The 19977-nt window shown below is 42.0% G+C and overlaps 1 protein-coding gene across 2 annotated transcripts in view; it reads left to right on the top strand.

Moving 5' to 3' along the window:
- Positions 1–7070: 7070 nt before the first annotated feature.
- Positions 7071–19977, top strand: part of TRA2A (transformer 2 alpha homolog) — a 27114-nt gene continuing 14207 nt past the window's right edge. Inside the window, exons 1-3 of one of the 2 annotated variants that reach the window (XM_019534635.1) lie at positions 7071–7202; positions 14626–14797; positions 18980–19168. In XM_019534635.1, coding sequence (XP_019390180.1) covers positions 14765–14797; positions 18980–19168 — 222 coding nt within the window. In that variant the 5' untranslated portion in view covers positions 7071–7202; positions 14626–14764. Of the gene's footprint in view, positions 7203–14625; positions 14798–18979; positions 19169–19977 lie in introns of those variants that run through there. The other variant, XM_019534626.1, reaches the window with a different exon arrangement.

The following is a 19977-nucleotide window of genomic DNA, read 5'->3' as shown; positions in this document are numbered from 1 at the left end:
GACTTCTACCCAGTTAATATTTAAAATAAAATAACTTCCTTCCATTTGTGTTCACTTAAATGTTTGTGATGATACAGCTATTAAACCTTTTTTTTGAACTTAATGAAAATCAGTTTCACTAGGTTACAGTGTAACTTATATATTATGATGCCTAACTACATAAAGCAGAGTAACTGGGGTTTTTTCACTTCTTTAGCTCAGCTGACCCCATTCCTGAAAACCTTGTGTCCTTGGTATTTGCATTCCAAATTCTTTATACGTTTTAACAGTGATATTTATTAGACTGTATTGCCACTGTTGCAGATGTTAGGAAAGCCTTCTAAGGATAAAGTTCATTTGTTAAAGGGGACAGTTGCAGACTATCATAAAAGCATGAGAAACCCAGGAATTCAGAGGAAGACTCTTGTTTTCAGTTGTGCTTCTCTCCAAAGTATTTATTTACTATTGCTGCAAGTAACATCATAGCTAAAAGGCAAGGAAAGAATTTTCAGTTTCTCTTCTGCAGTTGACCCTGCTTTATGTATTTTCAGTATACTCAGGTTCCCTGTGTTATTCTGTCATGTTTGTGGCACACTTACACCTCAACAGGCAAGGGCAAAAAGCCAACAACAGAATAGTGTTTTGTAAAACCATAAATTTTACAAAACTTGACAATTTTAATAATTGGAACTGCTTTACCTATCTTTTGCAGTTTCAAGTTACTGTTCGTGTCCCCCCACCCCCAAGATTTTTTTTTAAATCCTCTTTTCAAATTGACATGAAATAACCAGATTCTCTGGGTTGGAAGGCACTGACTGGAGCAGTAGTAAAGCCAAGTGACCTTGTTAAACTTGTTAGATTGAGGAAATAGAAAGGGATTTTAGTGTGACTGTTTACAACTATTTAACATCCATCTTATTTCATTTAATGATATTTGGGTAAAATGTCTTTGTTAACCATTTGGTTTCTTCACCTTTTCAAATAAGATGGTATATGACATTGAGGCCTAATGAGTGTAACATTTTAGCTGCCAACTGTAATGGTAGGATAATATCTACTTTCCCACTCTGGGGTCCTGCTTATCAGGAGCGTGTATTTAGTGAATATGTCTAGGATTTCAATCCATTTTATACTTCCTTTTTTCTCTAATATCAAAGCTCTCCTGAGAAATTAGAATTCTAGTTTTAGTTTCTATGATTTGTTCTTTGTGACACTTGTTTCTACAGACTTAAAGCAGAATTGTTATCTAGGGTAGTAGTATTCCTGTTGTCCTATAGTAGAAATCCCTGTAACTGGGCTCAAGAATCATGGAATCAGGAATTGAGTAAATTGCAGTGCTACACTTTAAAACTTTTTTTCTTGCTGTGTTTAGAAGAGTATCAGGGTGATGTGAAGATAATGGTATTTGCTTCTTGTGCACATATTCCTATTAGTGCACAAGGACTCAAAAAAGGCACATGAGTCTTAGTTGCATTCATGTTTCGGCGGTTGATGTTAGTAACATGCCTTTTGTGTCGGTGCTTAGCCTGTGGACTGTAGTTTCAAAATTAGGTTTTTCAAAGCAGTGGACACATTTTACCCTAAATTTCAATCTCTATATATATCTTTAGAGAGGCTTTCATTACTTGTCTTTATAGCTTTACTTTAAATGATATTTTGTGTGTTGATCATGTTGGGATAGCATTTTTTTTAAAGCTAGGGGTGAAACTTTCCTTTAACTCTTCCTTCTCCTCCCCTAGGGAGGTGGGGGTGGTAGTCTCTTAGTACTTGAAGGAGTGTGTTAAAATAATTTTCCCCCCTTCTGAATAATCCACTTACCCTAGTGTAAATAAATGAGTGCTGTTTATGTGCAAGTTCTGCATGGATAAATATAGCAGTTGTACATTTTAAGACACACAAGAGCCTTGTCAGAACCATTAGCACCTTGAGCTAGAAAATGGATGCTGTTTTACTGACTTTTTTCACATGTGCTTTCCAGTGACCTTTGTTTCTAGAGGAATCTTCCTGAAACATTACTAGCCTCTCTCAAATTGTTGTCATGCAAACCAACTGTAGCTAATTAGCTAAGCTGTACTCTGTAGTTAGTCCATTGATGCCTCCAGCTCCTATGTTGCTGTTCTTTACCAAGTTTATTGCTTTCTTTCACTTACTTGGGCTTTGTCTATATTATAAAGGTCTGTTAGCATAACTGTTGCATAGGGGTGTAAAAAGATCATACTAGTGTAGCTGGCAAAACCTGGTGGGGATTCTAGCTCTTCTGGTAGAAGTCCTGCTGTTTATTAGAAGTTGGCATAGCTCTCAGAGCAGAACAAATCTGTCACGCAGTTCCATCTCTCTGGGAACCTGGTCATGTTATTTCAGCCGTCCTGTAGTATAGTTTAAGCCTTTAATCATCTACTGTTTCATTAAATGAGACTAGCAACTACCATTTGTGCTTGCAGCAGTAAGAGTGGAGCTTGTAGCTGTGTTGCATCAGTTTGAGAGGAGCAATCTTATAGCTGAGGAATGGCTAGGAGTACTGTTATCCTGTAGTCTGTGATAACAGTTCACTTGTATGTTTCTGGCTGAAATATTCGTAATGACATGCTACCTGTAGCTGATCAGTTAATATTGACTAGTCTGCCGTGAATGGCACGTTAGAGCAAGAGATGTGCTTTGCTTTGCCCAAATGTACTTTAGTTCTGGGATGGGATGTTTATGGAATTTAAAGACAAGGTAGATGTGCACCTTTATAGATTAACCTTCAAGATTTTTGTGAAGCCAAGTTCACTTTATACAACGCTGTCCTTTCACAGCATCTGATGAAGTGAAGTGACTTAAAACAGTGCCTCTCAACCTTTTTTGTACCAGGACCCATTTGTAAACATTGGCCAATCCCAACCTGCTGCCTCCCAGCCCCCCAGGCATGTGGGGTGGGGATAGGGTGGCCAACACAGAGGACCTTCTGGTTTTCTGCTATACTGTCTTCTATTGAAGAAAAATAGATGACATAAAGATGGTGGATTTCATATCAACAGAGAATAACCAGACAGTTCTCTATGATGGCCATCCTAGGTATGGGGGGCCACAAACAGCCCTTTGCAGGCTGGAATCTGACAGCCTGCAAGTCAAAAGCCAGGGTTTCTGAAGTTTTCTCATTTAACGGAGAATCCATCTGTAGCATTTCTGGATCTTTTTCAAGTTTGTTTCATATGTTCTTAGACTATGGGTTGAGAAATACCGATTTAGAATACAATAGATAGGCGTGCAGGAGACAGAGTTAAGGGGGGGAGGAGAATAGAGGTGTACAGGCTGTACAGACAAAGAAGCCGTAAGAACAAAGGGGCCACAAAAACTAATCCAGGTATTGAGATAATAATCCATAGTCCTTGCTTAAACCATACTTCACAGTCCAGTTTGGATGATTTTTTGTTCCACAGCTTCCACATGGATTTTAAGAAATGTAGTCTTAACTGTTGATGTGTATTGGTCACCTGATTAAGAGGGTGTGGGGGCAGGGAAGGTGAGGTTGAACGGAGAGACTCTCAAGCTAAGCATATTTGGTTTAGGCCACAGTCAAAGATAAAGCCATTTTGATGCATAGGAGAAGGCAAAACTTTTAAACCAAAAGAGCTTTTGAGCAAACTTGTCCTGACTAAAACGTGTATGGACAGTCCCTTTGCTTGAAAAACAATGATAATAGAAAGTAATAAGTATTAAATTTTTTTCCCTGCTGAGGTGAGATTCTTTTTTTTAAGTTAGAGGTTTTCTGTTCATCCCATAATACGCGTATACAGCAATCGGGTTTACCCCATTGTGTTGCGTAATAAAACTTTAAGGCTGTTGTAGCAGTTTTTTTTCCCTTTCTCTGTTATCTCATGGTAGGGCTTGGGACACAGACACACACACACACTTTCCAACAAAAGAGCTCACCCTGTACTACATGAGTCCCTAGGAGTCATGAGCCTGTTTTTATTTTTTTCTGTTTTTTTTTGATGAATTGTATCTTGCAGCGTCTCCCTTGTGGACATAAACTGTCTTGATAAAAAGTTGTCCCTTTGAAGTTTTTTGGGACTTAGAGCTAGATGTTTTATGTGGTATGAGAAGATGTATTATAAATCAGTGCTACACAAAACTGTCAGATAATAGCTGTCTCTTTAGAGGCAGTCTGTATCTCCGGTTAACTTACAGCTGAAGAGTTTTGACACTTGTAAGAACTAACTCTTGTTGCTGTTTTAAAATTGGGACAGTTGAATAATCTTAAGTTTAAAATATAACAACTGAAGTCACTTAAAAATAAAACCCAAATGGATGAATATTTGATCTACAGCAGAGGTTCCCAAACTTTTTCTTATTGTTTACCTCCTTCCAGATTTACTAGCTGCCTGTGTACCCCTACCAGCATATGGTTTATATTTGAACCCCTTAGTGCCGATTACTATTATAATGCAAATTAAATCCACCATTGCACAATTTCTCCTGCATACCCCAGGGGTACGTGTACCACAGTTTGGGAACCCCTGGTCTACAGTAAATGAGCTCTTTAAATATATGCATTCGTGTCACAAATGGTAAGTTGGAATCTCTTTCATTACTGCAGTAGAGGCTTAAATTTGTATGGGCAGGAACCCTGAATCACTCCTTAAAACAAGAGTCAGGCGTATAGCCTATGGGTCAAACTATACCCCAAGGTACATTTCCGTAGACGACAGGACATATTTAAGATGGGGTAGCATCTGTTTTCGCTGTTTAAAACTGGAAATGTTTAAACCTCCCTTTTTTAGAACAAACCTCTGAGTAGGGTATATAGCCAGTAGAGTGTTATCTTCCTCATTTTGTAGGTACTCTGAAACAGTGATGAAGGAATGGACTTTTTCCCATTTCCCTTTGATTAAAGGGATAGTTTAAAAAATGAGCGAGGACACAACTACAATATTGAATGTTTAATTTTTTTCTCATTTTGACTAGAAAAGCGACTGGGGAATTATGCACACAAAAATTGAGTATTATTGGAGGGAAGAAACAAATGTCAAATACAATGAAGGAGTAGAAAAAGGGAAAGAAAAGGCAGGAATAGTGGTTGGTATAAAAGGGAGCATATTTTGAGAGAAGTGTGAGAATGAGACACTGAGCCTTCATGTATCCCTTGATTTCTGTGCAAATCTTGAGATTGTTACAGTATGAATTTAGGATTATACACTCTCATGCAGTAGAATGTCCACTAATGACAAACAGGTCATATAGACGTGCAGTTTTACCCCTTTTATCAGTGTTTTGATATCAGTGTCAGGTACCATTGGCATCTCCTTTCTTGTTCTTGGAATCTTGATTAATTACCATGGGGAAGTTTGTACAGGTACTGTTGGGGGATGAATTGAGAACTGCAACTTCTGTTTCAACTATTCCTTTTTTGTGCTTTTAAAGGAAACTGAGGTTAAGAAAACCTATGAAAATTGACTATCGTTTTAAAGGGGGTGGAAGAAAACACTAGAGAACTGATTAGGTGAACTGTAGAGTGAAAGACTGATCTGGAAATAGGCTATAATATTAGCAGAGTAAGAGATACAGTTAGAAAAATGTAGTGATAATCAGTGCGTAATCAATAGTAAGAGAAATTATGAAAACAAGAACAAAATAAGGATTGGGGTGGGCTAGGAAACCCTTGCAAGGGAGACATTTCCTGTGCCTTCATTCTGTTTATTTGTGCATTTTTAATACTTTTATGTTTAAAAATGTACAACTATTTTAGGCAGGTTTAGGCCATCAATAACCAAGTTCCCTGAAAAAAGTTTTTAGGGAAAAAAAAATCCCCATTTGCTCTTTGTTTGCTTGTTTTCCTGGCTATTTCTCTTTGCATGTTCATGCAAGTGAAAATGTTCCTTCCTGTCTCTACTGGATTGCTTTGAACTACAGTATCAAAATGGTATTTAATGCTCAAGGAAAACAGGATAACAATGAGGAAGAAAATTGTTGAAGAATCACGAACTTTTTAGTTTGGGTGTTGTGCATATCTATGTGCATGTATTATGTAAGTATGTACATAGATGGATTTTGACTGGGAAGCTGTGCTCTAACCAGCTGGCTAAACAAAACATAATTTAGTAAATTTTTATTAGACCAGCAATCCAGCTAATTATGTTGAGAAGTGCAAACTCAATGTTTTGAGACAAATATACATTTTATATCAGAACATCTTAATATATTTTGCGCTAATTAATTGATAATATATTTGTGTATCTTAACAGAATTTCTAAAAAATGAGGAAAATTACATAGTCTGAAATGGGAGGAGGGTAACTTTGAAAATACAGTAAAAAATAGATAAATTCAGTAAATTCGTTGTTAAATCCTACAAACTTATACAATTTTAAAGATTTTTTTTCAAAAAATTGTTTTTATAAAATAGTTACTTGCACTTTACCTGCTGGCTTGTCCATTTTGGTAGATAACATTCTGAACTCCAGCAGAGTCTTTATAATCCCCACGTGCTTAAATATACTAAATGTTCTTTTTCCATTAAGGTTAATGTTCGTGAAGAAATTGAAGAGTTTTTTCCAAGAATGTGGAAGATAAATCAAGATAAAAGAAGGCTAATGAAAAGTATTAAAGATCAGAAAATTAAAATTGAATGGGGGAAAAAATTGAACAGAAGATTGGTCAGATAGAAGCACTTGAATTTTTTTTAAGGCTATAATGAATTGTTTGAATTGGGGAAGAATACACGAAGTATGAAAAATGAAAAACTCAATGAAGAATGAAGAAAAGTAGAAAGCAAGAGTGAAGTAGAATTAAAAGAATCTGGAAGAATGAATGGGTCCTAGGTTAAGTAAATGTATGGTTTATGTTCCAGTGTCTGTATGATCAAGTTGTAGATGAATTTGCATGATTACTTAGTTAATAGCGAATTGGTGATCTGGTTCAAGTAGGGAACTATTTGAGGACAGCATACAGTATTAACAGTGGGTTAACAAAGTGAAATTTGTTTTGGAGGGTGTTGCCTAACCATTTGTTTTTCAGGAGCAATCAATATAATGTAATTATTGTACTGTAAATGTTAGGAGTTAGGCATATATGCAGCCAATGCCATTTGTAATACTGTTTTTTTTGTTAGGAGTCTCGCTCCCAGTCAAAATCTCCAGCTGGGAGTCCTGCTCGTGTAAAATCGGAGAGCAGGTCAGGATCTCGCAGTCCATCGAGGGCATCCAAACATTCTGAATCTCACTCTCGGTCCAGATCAAAATCCAGGTATGTATGTACTCAAGCTGATAAATGTTAATGCAGCAAAGGAGTAGTTCTTTGATGTATAGTGTTCAATTAATTTTGTCCATAATATCCAGTAAAAAAATAACCAGAGGGAGGAAAAGAAAAGCCCTAGTATATTTTCCTAAGAAATTTTCTTTTGAGGAAGGAGCTGGTTTGCTATGTTGGTTGGCCTAGAAATAAGTAATAGTTATTGCAAATATTTAACATGGTTTGTACTAATATTCAGCTTTTGTAAGACATACCAGCTTATAACTTTGAGCTTAGGCATGCTGTACTCTGACTAAAAAGTTAGGGAACTGTCTCAGTTGTTGTAATCATCATCAGACCCGGCTTGCACTGGTGTGGTGTATGTGTGGCTCCCCCATTCGCTGATTTTCATCTTAGTGTGTTAACTCTAAGCCAGGGGCCGGATCTGGCCCATGGGGCCCCTAAATAATTTAGAAAATTAGTATTGATCTGCCTGCCTGTCCAAAAAGGATAGGAGTCAGGTCAGTAGGAGCCAAGGGGAAACGGCAGCAGGACCCAGCAGCCCTGCAGCAAGGCCTGCCCAGCTCTGTGCCCCCCGAGGCCCCTGCCCCCAGAAGCCTCTGCCCACCAGGGGCTTCTGGCCTGGGACACTGGGAGTGTTCCTTCCTCCCTCCACCTGAGAGGTAAACTCAGATAAGAATGCAGGGGGGAAGGACAGAGGAAGATCATAGGTAATAGCCCCAGTCGTTGGAGCTGCGCTAGCTCCGGCTGAGTCCTGTGTCATGGCCATGCAGCTGGGAGGCATGTGGTGCTGCAGCAGCAGGCAGGAAAGCAATGGCAGCTACAGGCAGGGGGAAGGAGCAGTGAGTGAGTGTGCGGGAGTACAGCGACAGCTGAGCAGGAGCGTGGGGCCTGTGCCAGTGTCCTGGGGCCAGCGCTGGTGGGGCCCCCGCACTTCCAGCTGTTGCTGCGCTCCCATGCACCCGTTTTCTGCCCCTTCCTGCAAACCTGTAGCTGCCATGTCCCTGCATTCCTGCCCACTGCCTGCTGGTCCAGCACCACATGGCTCCCGACTGCATTGCTGGCACATGGCAGCGTGGGGCCCATGCCAGTACCCTGGGGCCAGGAGCAGGAGGGTTAGAGGGCAGCAAGTCCCACACACATCCCATCGTACACCTGCACCTACACCCCCTCCTTATGTACCCACTACCATGCATGCAGACCCCCACACACCCCAGCCACACTTTAGCCCCCATACCCAGTCCCCTGCAAACCCCATATGCACCCACATACACCCATATGCTCCCACACCCCACATACCCACCACCAGAGTTGTCCCTAGGGGTGTGTGGGGTCCAGGGCATATCAGCCTGTGGGGCCGGGGAGTCGAGAGTGTGCTGAGCCAGTGGAGCGAGGGTCATGGGTGGCTTGAACTGGCAGGGCCCAGAGTGGTCACCCTGATTCATGCCCCCCACCCCACCCCCTATGCCCCCCACTCACCCACAATATACAGGAGTAAGATTTCATTTTAAGCTATTGTGCAGTCACCTCTGTGTACACTACACAAACGCATGTAAATCAGGACAAAAGTAATTTTTTGAAATCAAATTAATGTAGATGTTCAATTTTTAGAATATAATTTGGTATTTTTCCGGTTCTGGAATGGCAAAACCCCTTGCTGAGAGGAGTACTTCCAGGGGCAAGGGGAGGGTCTTCTGATGGGAAAGGTCAGGAGTTAAGGTGGTAGAACTTCTAGCCACAAGATGGTGACCAGGGGGTGGGGCACCTGCCAAGGGCCAGGGTCACCCATGTGACCCTCAACAGCTTGCAAAAACTCAGTAAGCGGCCCTCCACCTGAAATAATTGCCTGCATAGTCATGTAAACACATTGGAACACTTTTAGGCTGGTTCCTCTAGGTCTAAATGCAACCGCAGCATCAGTAAATGTAACTTTCTTACCTTTTTGTTTATTCAGGGGGAGCTCTGTCTATAAGATTTGGTATTTTAAAGTTTGATTATTACTTTTAATTTCAGAAGAGGGGATACAATGTAGTGGTTACCCTTCAAGAGTTGTGTTGTATTCTTGGTTCTGTCACAGTTTTTTGGTGTAACCTTAGGTGAGTTCCTTAGCATTAGGAACAAAGGCACAAAGTTCAGACAGGGGCTAATGCTTTCTTTTTCTTTTCTATTTAGATTTAACAATCTTCCCCACCCCCTCTTGTATATATCCATATACCATAAAAGAAAGGGTGGCATCTGATTTTTTTGTGGGCTTTAATCTCAGTTGAAACCTGATTTCTGCTGTAATCAAAATGTTACCAAATGTCAACTGTACCAAATTAGCATTCTGTATTCCCGTGTTGCGTACTGTAAAACGTGACTTGATTGTTTTCCATCCTTGTCCCTACAAAACTTCAGGGTTACCCTGAAATTTTATAAAATGTTTATTTTCTTAAATGAAAAACAAACGAACAAAACCCACCCAATCCATATTGATGGGGATCTACGGAAATTGAGATTTCATGGATTTTGCAAAATTGGGCTTGCCTACAAATTCCATGGGGAGGGACACAATTTATTGAAAAAAAAAAAAAATACCGGCTCCTCTGGAGGATTCAGCAGGCTGCTGGGGCAGAGAGGGTTGGGGGAGCGGTTTACCCCTTCAGAAGGCTGTCAGCAAGATAGCTGCTGCCCTTTGCCTCTGGCTGGGAGGCCTGCCTGTCATGTGGCCCCTCCCTTCTCCACCAGTTGGCAGCAAGAGGCAGAGCCGCATGACAGATAGCCCTCGCAGCCAGTCAGTGACAAGGGGTATGGCCACTGGGGCCTCTTGGTCAATCTGCTCCCCCACCCCTGACACTGCTTACACCATGCTCTGCTTGCAAAATACTTGTCAGGCCCTGTGTTCTGCCCACAACATTAGGGGTCAGCCACCCCTAATTTAATGGATCCCTACTTAGTGCTAAATAAAAGGATCTCTTAATATTAACAAAATGAGTCTGTTACCCCTTTACAGACAGGTGTGTTTTCCCAGTGGAAGGAAATTAACCCTATTAATTGGAGACTTGCTATTTTGGGTATCTTCAAACTTGCAAGTTACCTGCGTAACTGACCTTTTCCTTCTATGATGATCTTTGCTGCAATAAGAGTATTATTTGTTACCTGTTATCTTATAGGGAGAGTGTGTTGCAGAAACAAGTGAGGTTTTTAAACTTCTGTGTTTACTTGGAAAAACTACCTGCGTCTCTGCATTTATGATGACCTTGATGGATTAGGAAGGGAAAAAGCAAAATGAATACAGTTGTACTGTTTAAAAATTATGAGCAAGATAAATTCCATAGGATGATGATCTTCTGTTTACTAAAAAATTTTCCTTAGCCTGTTCAGTGGAATTATAATTTGTGACTTTGACTTGTTGCTACACAGGCAGAGCTCTCTTGAGGAAATTTATTCGTTTAATTAGAGCAGATCGTGTAAACCAGAGGAGAAGGGGGGCAGTTACTGTGGGCCAAATCTGGCCTGCACGTGTATGTTGCTTAACCTGTGGGGTTTCCCATGGACCACCCACATCCATGGACTAGATTAGGTGTGTGGGATTTTACTGCCACTGCTGCCAGAGCCCCTGAGGTGATGTTATTCCTTACTTGTGCAGCTCCAGAACCCAGGGAGTTAATGACAGTCATTACTTCTCTTCCCATTTACTGCCAAAATCAGGGTTTTTATGTCTCCCATTTCCATCTTGTTTCATGCGTTGAATGTCATTTCCTGCTGCCGCTTCTCGTCACCCCTCTGCCCAACTGCTGCTCTGGCACCACACGATTCCCAGCTGTGTGGGCCAGGATCACAGGACACCGCAGGAGCTGGCCAGGCCTGGCCCCCACAATTCCCTGGCTGGCTCTGTGTGGTGCCAGCCATGTTGGGCTGGTTCTTGCTATGTTTTGTGGTCCTGGCCATGCAGCTTGGAACCATGGGCAAAGGGTGGAGGTAGAGAAGTGGCAGAAGCGAGGGCAGGGAGGAGAAGTGGCAGCAAGTGGTAGTGAAGGGTCTGTGCCAGTGCCCCATGGTCAGGGGTGGCAGGAGCACCGAGTCCAGGCTGGCAGGAGCTCTGCCTGTCATGGGCCGTGAGTGCCCTGAGGCCTCGCAGCCTGCTGCTGCCACTGCTTGGCAGGGGCTATGGGCAATGAGGGGGGAGGGTTTGAAGGGGTGTCCCACTGCACACTCCACCATACACATGTACCCTCACCCTCCCTCACATCGCCATACACCCATGCACAGTCCAGCTACCTTCCTTTCCACATGCCACAACCCCCCCAGCCAACCTTCCCCCACAAACCTCATACCCACTCGCACCTCAGTATCCACACACATACACCCACATGTTCCTCCACACCACATACCCATCCCATACACATCTGCACCCTCCCCCAACATCCCACAGACGCACCCACAGCCCCCCCACAAACCTATACCCACCTGCCCATACCCTCCACCCCCTTCAACATACAAGAGTAAGACTTCATTTGAAGCTGTTATACAATCACCTCTATATACATTATGCAAATGTTTGTAAATCAAGACAGTTATTTTTTTTAAATCAGATCAATGAATGTTATTTGATATTTGATTTTTAGAATATAATTTGGGCTTTTTTTGTGGTTCCGAGATGACCACCCCCCTTGCTGAAAGCAGTAGTTTCGGGGGCAAGGGGTGGGACTTTTAGTAGCAGAGGTTAGGGGGCAGGACTTCTGGTCCCAAGATGGTGACCAGAATCTGTGTTATACTGGAACATGTGGCAAATTAGTCAATAAAGCAATGCCGGTGCAGAAGAAAGCACAAATATCATTCTGAAATATTAATAGGAATGCCCTACATAAGATCTAGGTGTTGATTATTATTCTGGACTTCATTAGTGAAGCAGCACAAATAATGTGTCCATCTTGATTTGGACACATTTTAGAAAAGTTTGATAGGCGAAGTGGAGAGAGATCATAGGAAAGCAGGAAGAACAAGAGGTTTAGAAAACATGGCCTGCATGTGAAGTTTGAAGGAATTGGATTTGTTTATTAGATGAAGAGAGGAAAAAAAAAACTGAAGCAGATGTAAATATTCCGATAGGTAAGAAGTTGTTGTGGTCAGCAGTCTTTGTGTGGTTGCAGAAAGAAGAAATAGTAAATCTCTTTTGGGGATCTACTTTAACTAGATTTGATACCACTTTGGCAAGGGAATTGTATTAGGTGCCCTCTTGAAGTTCCCTTCTAGTCCTTCATTTCTATAATTCTGTTTTTCTGCAGTCATGCAACTTAAAAGATTGTAATCTATCAGTGCTCATTATATGGGCCAGGCCCAGAGTCACTGAGGACCTAGTCAGGGAACTTTTGGTGGACTAGACATGTTCAAATCAGCAGGTCCTGATGATCTCCACCCCGGAGTGCTGAGGAAAGTGGCAGAGGTCATTGCAGGATTCCTGGGACAGCTTTGAGCACTCATGGTTCTCTGGCAAGGTGCCAGAGGACTGAAAAAGGGCCAATGTGGTCCCCACTTCCAAAAAAGGGAGGAAGGAGGATCTAGGAAACTATAGGCCCATTAGTCTTATCTTGGTCCTGGGGAAGCTCTTTGAGAAAATTATGCAGGAGCACATCTGTGAGGGACCAGCAGGGGAGATTATGCTTAGGGGCAACCAACATGGGTTCATTAGAGGCAGGTCCTGTCAGACCAATCTGGTTGCCTTCTATGACCAGGTCACACAATCCTTGGACACGGATGTCGCAGTGCACATAATCTTTCTGAACTTTAGGAAGGCCTTCGACATGGTCTCTCACCCTATCCTCATTAAAAAATTAGGCATCTGTGGTGTCAACATCTACACAGTCAGACGGGTTGCAAACTGGTTGGTGGGCCACACCCAGAGAGTGGTGATGGATGGGTCTCTTTCAACCTGGAGGGATGTGGACAGTGGGGTTCCCCAGGGCTCAGTCCTTGGACCCGCATTGTTCAACATCTTCATCAGCAACTTGGATGAGGGGGTGAAAAGCACCTTGTTCAAATTCATGGCTGACACTAAGATGTGGGGAGAAGTGGGCATGCTAGAAGGGAGGGACAGGCTACAACTAGATCTGGGCAGGTTACAGAGGTGAGCGGATGAGAATAGGATGGGTTTCTGCACAGAAAAGTGCAAGGTACTGCATCTGGGGAGGAAGAACCAGCAGCATACCTGCAGGCTGGGGAACTCCCTTCTTTTCAGCACAGAGGCAGAAAAGGATCTTGGAGTCATTATTGATTCCAGAATGAACATGGGTCACCAATGTGGGGAAGTGGTCAGGGAGGCTAACTGCAACTTGTCCTGCATCCATAGATACATCACGAGCAGGTCCAAGGAGGTGATCCTCCCCTTCAGTACGACATTGGTCAGGCTGCAGTTGGAGTACTGTGTCCAGTTCTGGGTGCTGCAGTTCAGGAGGGATGTGGACAGCATCGAGAGCCTCCAGAGGAGGGCCACTTGCATGACCAGGGTAGGCCCTATGAGGAGAGGCTACAGGACCTGAACCTGTTCAGCCTCCACAAGAGAAGATTGAGAAGGGATCTGGTGACCGTCTACAAACTGGCCAAAGGGGACCAGCAGGCAATGGGAGAGTACCTGTTCCCCCAGGCACTACCGGGAGTAACAAGGAATAATGGCCATAAGTTGACTGCGGGTAGATTCAGGCTAGACCTCAGGAGGCACTACTTCACGGTCAGGGCAGCCAGGAGCTGGAAGCAGCTTCCAAGGGAAGTGGTGCATGCTCCTACTCTGGGGATCTTTTAAAGGAGGCCAGATAGACACCTTGCCGGGGTCATTTGACCCCAGCATTCTTTCCTGCCTATGGCAGGGGGTCGGACTCGATGATCTGATTAGGTCCCTTCTGACCCTACCAACTGTGGATGCAAAATCATGTAATTCTGCTTTCTGAATCAACCTGTTAAATTGCTAAAACCAAACTGCTGCTTATGAAACTAGTGAAGTACTTTTGGCCCTAGGTTTGTTTTACTTCTAAGCCTAGATTTGCCTCAGTTGTGCAGATTTAAAGTACTACTGGATCTTTGTTTCCCTCCTCATGCACGATGCACAAATCATAGGGCATAGAGTTTTTATGTAGATGCTTTGCTACAGATGTTTCTTGTTAATTTGGCTGTGTGGATAATCTTTGTTTTTAAAACTTCTTAGATGCATATCAGAAGTATAACTGCCATCTCAGTTGTGCTGCTGAACAAACTTGAGGGAATTCAAAACAATTATAGATAGATTTGCAATTTTAGAAGTAGTAGATGAAGTAAAAAGTAGAATCTAAAAGGATATTTTAAATTTTGAAGTAAAGTTTATTTAAAAATCCTGTGGGGTCTGTGTCTTTTTATATACCGTATGTATTTGGCACATAAGTAACTGAATGCTTTTTTTTCTTTGAAGGTCCAGATCAAGAAGACATTCTCATAGACGTTATACTCGCTCCAGGTCCCACTCCCATTCCCATTCCCATAGGAGACGATCTCGAAGCAGATCATACACACCAGAATATCGTCGTCGAAGGAGCCGCAGTCATTCTCCGATGTCTAACCGAAGGAGGCATACTGGCAGCAGAGTATGTGGTATTCATCAAGGCTAAGTATTAACCTAAATAATTAATTCTTTGTTAACTGCTTTCTGTTAAAACAAAAAAGAATATTTATCTTACGAGTGCATGTGAAAATTCCTGTTTTTGTGTATGTTAATGAAAGAGGTAAGATCTGAGACATCCAGTACCCAGGCTGACTGCAGGAGTACGAGAAAGACATTGCTTGACTACTGTTTGAACCAGTTCCCTTTCACTTGATGCTAGGTGTTGCTCTGCAGAATGATGTTTTTGAGCAGCATTATGATGTCTGGACTCTGGGTCTTCAGATCTGCTGTGCCTTCCTCTGCCAATCTTTCCTCTTTGCGCCCTGCTGCTTGACTACTTATGCCTGCATAGTTCACAGCATATTGTATTCAAGAACACTTGTGACTGTGCACATCTAATCTTTACTAAAGACGAACTACAGTTAGGATCCATCTTTTTTGGACCTTTTTGGTAAAGGGTTGCCCTGTGGGCTCTCTTGTTTGTTTAAGTGTGAATCATTTCTGCTCTGTGCAGGTTGCTGGAGCATATCTAAGGAGTGGCCTCAGCATGAGAACTGAGCCTCATCCTAGTCCTCTGCATACAAGATGAAACAAATCTCTTAGTATCTAAAGAGTAAATGTGCATGTTAAGGATATACATTTTCATATGCTTTTTATGTAAATCAAAACCAAAATTTCACCTGGGAACTGGGTTATAATCAGTCTGTCAGACAAGGTGATCTGCAGGGTCTGGCACAGCTGTGTTAACACCTCTTCCTCTTCCCCACCCCTTCTCCGCCACCACCTGTCTTTGTCCACAAAGGGCCCCGAATTCTGCAGCAGGCTATGCCTTCCGTCCCTGAGTTTCCAGTAGCCCAGTGAGCCAGACTGCCTGGAACAGCTCCACGTGCCAAATCCAACTGAGGGGGGAGGTCAGAGTGCTTGACACCCCTAATAGTGCATTAGTTCCAAGTCTCTTCCACACACAAGCTTTTTAGAAACCATTACGTACCTAATCATAAATTTTAATGACCATCTGTGGACCAGTTCAGGATCCCCATGTTGACAGCCTCTTACCTTGTCATGCGTTTCAGAACTCTGCATCTGTTTCTGAGGTTAGTTTTTCATACTCTGGGAGCCTCAGGTGGGCTGGTCTCTTTTGGCTTCCAGGTGTTTAGTACTAAGCTGTCTACACCATAAAACAGCAATAACAGCTGCAGACCACAGACTAATACTTTGATTCTCCAGATCCAAAAAAATGGTGATTTTTATTTTCAACTGTTTAACTCTCCTAAAACTTAGTACAGTATCATGGGACAAAGGTAGGTCAAAGTCATCTCCTTTTCACTTTGCAAATGTCTGTTACAAGCGAAGAACAGACTTGTCAGAAAAGGGTGCAGGAATCTGATAGAGTAGCTAATACAGCTCCCTGCATGGTAGTGTATTTTTTTTATTAATAGGTGTTGCTTACTGTTTCTTCATAATCTTCCAATTATAAATACTGTCATAATCTTCATTATAAATAAATACTTTCATAAAATGTATTCTATTTCTTTGATGTTATTGGTCTTTTTTCTATACTCAAGGATAGTTGCAGGGACAGCAAAAACTGTGTTAACCGGCACCTTACAAGCCAGCATGCTCTGTTAACTGGCATGTCGACTTGGAAGGGAAACATGAAACCAGAAGTGCCCACCGTGGCACTTCCTGTTTCACAGAGCCCCCACAGCCCAGGGGCATAGCAGGCTGTGCAGGTCCCCCCTCCCTGTCCCTTGGGGCTGCGGGAGGGGTGGCAGTGTGGTGTGAGGGGCTGCAATACTCCAGAAGTGGCAGGATAGGTGGTGGCCCGGACAGCCTGTTTGGTCTGCTCAGTTATCTGGCATATTTTGCTATCCGGCACCCTCCATTCTCCGTGGTTGCCAGATAACAAAGCTTTTACTGTATATTGCTTCACATCATCATGCCTTTAAAAACAATACAGAATCTGGGTAGGAAGTGTCTTAAACGAAATTTTAAAAGAAACGAATCTAACCTAGTCAACTAAGAAAAATTGAGTGGTTTTGGAATTTATTTGCATAAGACTAGATCTGTTAATTAGTAGCACATTTTCAAATGTTTTTCTCTATTACAGTATAAGAGTCATACAAATGAAACATACACTTAAAGCTGATACTTTAAGCACTAATTACTTCAATTTTTATATATCTATCTGTATATCTATATATCTATAAAATATGCAGTTTGCCAATGTTTTGGACCATAACAGAAAATTTAGGGAGAAGTCCTTTTGGAGCAGTTATTTGCTTGCTTTGTATTTATTTACCTGTACCTACTGTATTATCAGCTTTAAGTGTGTGTTTCTGCTTTAACCTTGATCTTGAAGAATGTTAAGGTATCCCTTAACATTTCCAGATATTTCTTTCCTGTTTATCATGCCTTCTTACATGTAGTGTAACTTTTAGAAAATATGATCTGAGCCTCTTGTTCAAGAATTCCCTGAACAATGAAATGAAACTGAAGAATACCTAATTTTGTATGCCTGTCAGTAGCTTGAATCTGGAACTAGATTACTACTGCATATAGTCGGGCAATACAGTGAGCTTTCACTGTAGAATTTTTCCTTGTGCTGCAGAATGCCACCTGCATATATTCCTGATCTTAAGGTGGCAAACAAAAAAGTTCAGTGTAAACAAACGTTTTTGTTATGTTTTGTTTTTCTTGAGTTTGGAAACGCTGAAAATATTTTTCCATGCTTCACTGAAATAGGGAGCTGTTTAAATCAACAGTTAAATTTATACAATACTAACTTTTATTGCTTATCCTTTTAGAGGTACCATGCAGTGATATTTTTTTTCCTCTAATGCCTTAGTTTGTTTCTTAAACATCACAGATGTTGAAAGCCTCAGTTGCAAAACTCCTGTTGCTCAGGATAACTTAAAATAGGTGGCTTATAAAAGTGATAAAGTAGCCTTGAAATAAATGTACAATTTTATATTTAATTTTTAATCTACTTCTTAAAGTCAAAATGAATCTTCCACAATTTCTATCATATACCCAGAATGTTAATCCAAGAACCTTAAGCTAGAATTTTGGTCTGTCTTGCTGCTTGGTACACGTTCCTATGGATACATCCTGTGGCCTAAATAAGATGAGGCATTAGTCTTGATCCAATTTATAATGATAGGACAGGTGAACTTCACTAATGTGAAATATGCTTTTGATTCACAGTTGCATGCAGACATAGCGGAAGGTGGTAGTAATATTTAGTCTTAATGGAAAATTGCAGGTTTAACTAAGATCTTCATATCTAGAAAGAGATAAAGAACTCAAAATGCATGAAGGAATTGTGTAAAATGGCATACATTAATGTCAGCCAGCCTTTGTATTGAGGTCAAAGGTGGGATAGAGAGAGAGATGAGGTCAAAGGTGAGGTTTAGATATATACATACATCTATCTCTGATTGACCATATGTCCCGGATGTTGCAGGCTGCCCTGGTCAGTTAAGGTAAACCAAGGCAAAAGTCCTGGATGAGGCTGCTGCTGCTGCTCCCAGTGCCCAAGCTGGCTCTTGCTGAGCAGCACATGGAAGTGGGGAAGGGGCTGGGCTGGCACCACTTCTCAGCTGGGATAGTTACCTACCATCAGCAGCTTCCTGCCCTGTTGCTGCAGTCCTTGCTAAGGCCCAGGCTGTGCATGGCAGCCCCAGGTGGCTGCTAGCGGCCTCTGCACTGGGGGAATGGAGCCTAGCCAGGGGCCTCTACAATATCCTGTCCCACCCTGCCATCTGGGGTGTAGATGTGCTGGTGCCTCCTATCCCAGATTCCCTTAATAATATGGTCTCCCTAGATATACTAAATGTGGCCTTTTCTCTTTCTATCAGTTTTCTTTCATGTTATGCCTGAAGCATCTTAGTGGTGCAGTGTGGGGAAAGCTTGTACAGCAGCTTTCTTACTCTATCTGCTCCAGAGCTATCAATCCAGCATCGTGCCACAAATATTAAATTCACCTTTATTAAATGTTGGATTTGGAAAATACATTAGGTTAAAAGTGCTAACCATTGACTACTTGACTGAACAAAGTGTATAGTGTTTTCTCCTAAAACATTTTGAAATGTAATTGAAAATAAATACGGCAGCACTAACACTTCATTGGAATTTATTTTGAATTCAATGTTTATTTTACCAGGCTAATCCAGACCCTAACACATGCCTTGGAGTGTTTGGTCTCAGTTTGTATACCACAGAAAGGGATCTACGTGAAGTCTTTTCCCGCTATGGACCTTTGACTGGTGTCAACGTTGTTTATGATCAGCGGACTGGTCGATCACGGGGATTTGCTTTTGTTTATTTTGAAAGAATAGATGATTCTAAAGAGGTAAGTTCATGCTCTCCTTACTGAGTTTTCGTGATTAGGTTAGATCTTCATAAATACATTTTTTTAAGACAGAAGAGATAAATTTATTTTGTGAACCCTTACACTAAAACAACTTTCAGTATATTCGAGATCCAGTTGAAGGAAGGTGTCAAATTAAGTTCAATCATTATTTATGTCTTACGATGGATTGATTTAAAGTTTCAAACATTTTTTTTTCCATTTATATTTCTTTTGCTTCCTAAAAAAAGGTGTATATCATTAGTTGATATCAAAACAAAATATGTAACTTTACCACTAGGGGTGCACGGGTAAAGATTTTTTTTGGCTGATAATTAACCAGCCATATCATGTGATACCAATCGATAGCCAATATGCATCCCATCAGTAAGTCTGTGGAAGGAAAGGGGGTGCAGATTGAGGCCCCTATAGTGATGGGGAGGGACAGGGCACAGGACATAGGTGTGGGTGGCTTGCCCAGGAAGGGAGGAAGGGGTGACAGTTCTGTAACCCTGTGCGTACTCCCAGGTGAGGCACAGGGGGCATGTGCCCCCAGACTTGTGCGTGGGGCAAAGGCAGGCTGCCCACTGTGGGTTCAGGGTCAGGGGGTGTGCTGGCTTTTTTCTGGCAGGGCAGCTGGGCCAGGGCTGCATTCCAAGTGGGCAGGGGCAGGGTGAGCAGCAGCAGTGTTGGGAAGGGAGGTTACAGGGTGGCTACAGGAAATTTTGGGGTGGCCTTAGCCCACTCCATAGCCCTCCTCCAGCACTGCCACCACCACCCACCCCACCCAACCCCCCCTCTAACTGGGAAGA

This window comes from Crocodylus porosus, unplaced genomic scaffold, assembly GCF_001723895.1.
Source record: "Crocodylus porosus isolate Cpor-Errol unplaced genomic scaffold, CroPor_comp1, whole genome shotgun sequence".
Lineage (NCBI taxonomy): Eukaryota > Metazoa > Chordata > Crocodylia > Crocodylidae > Crocodylus > Crocodylus porosus.
Note: the sequence above shows the minus strand (reverse complement) of the source record. Positions and strands in the feature narration are given on the sequence as shown.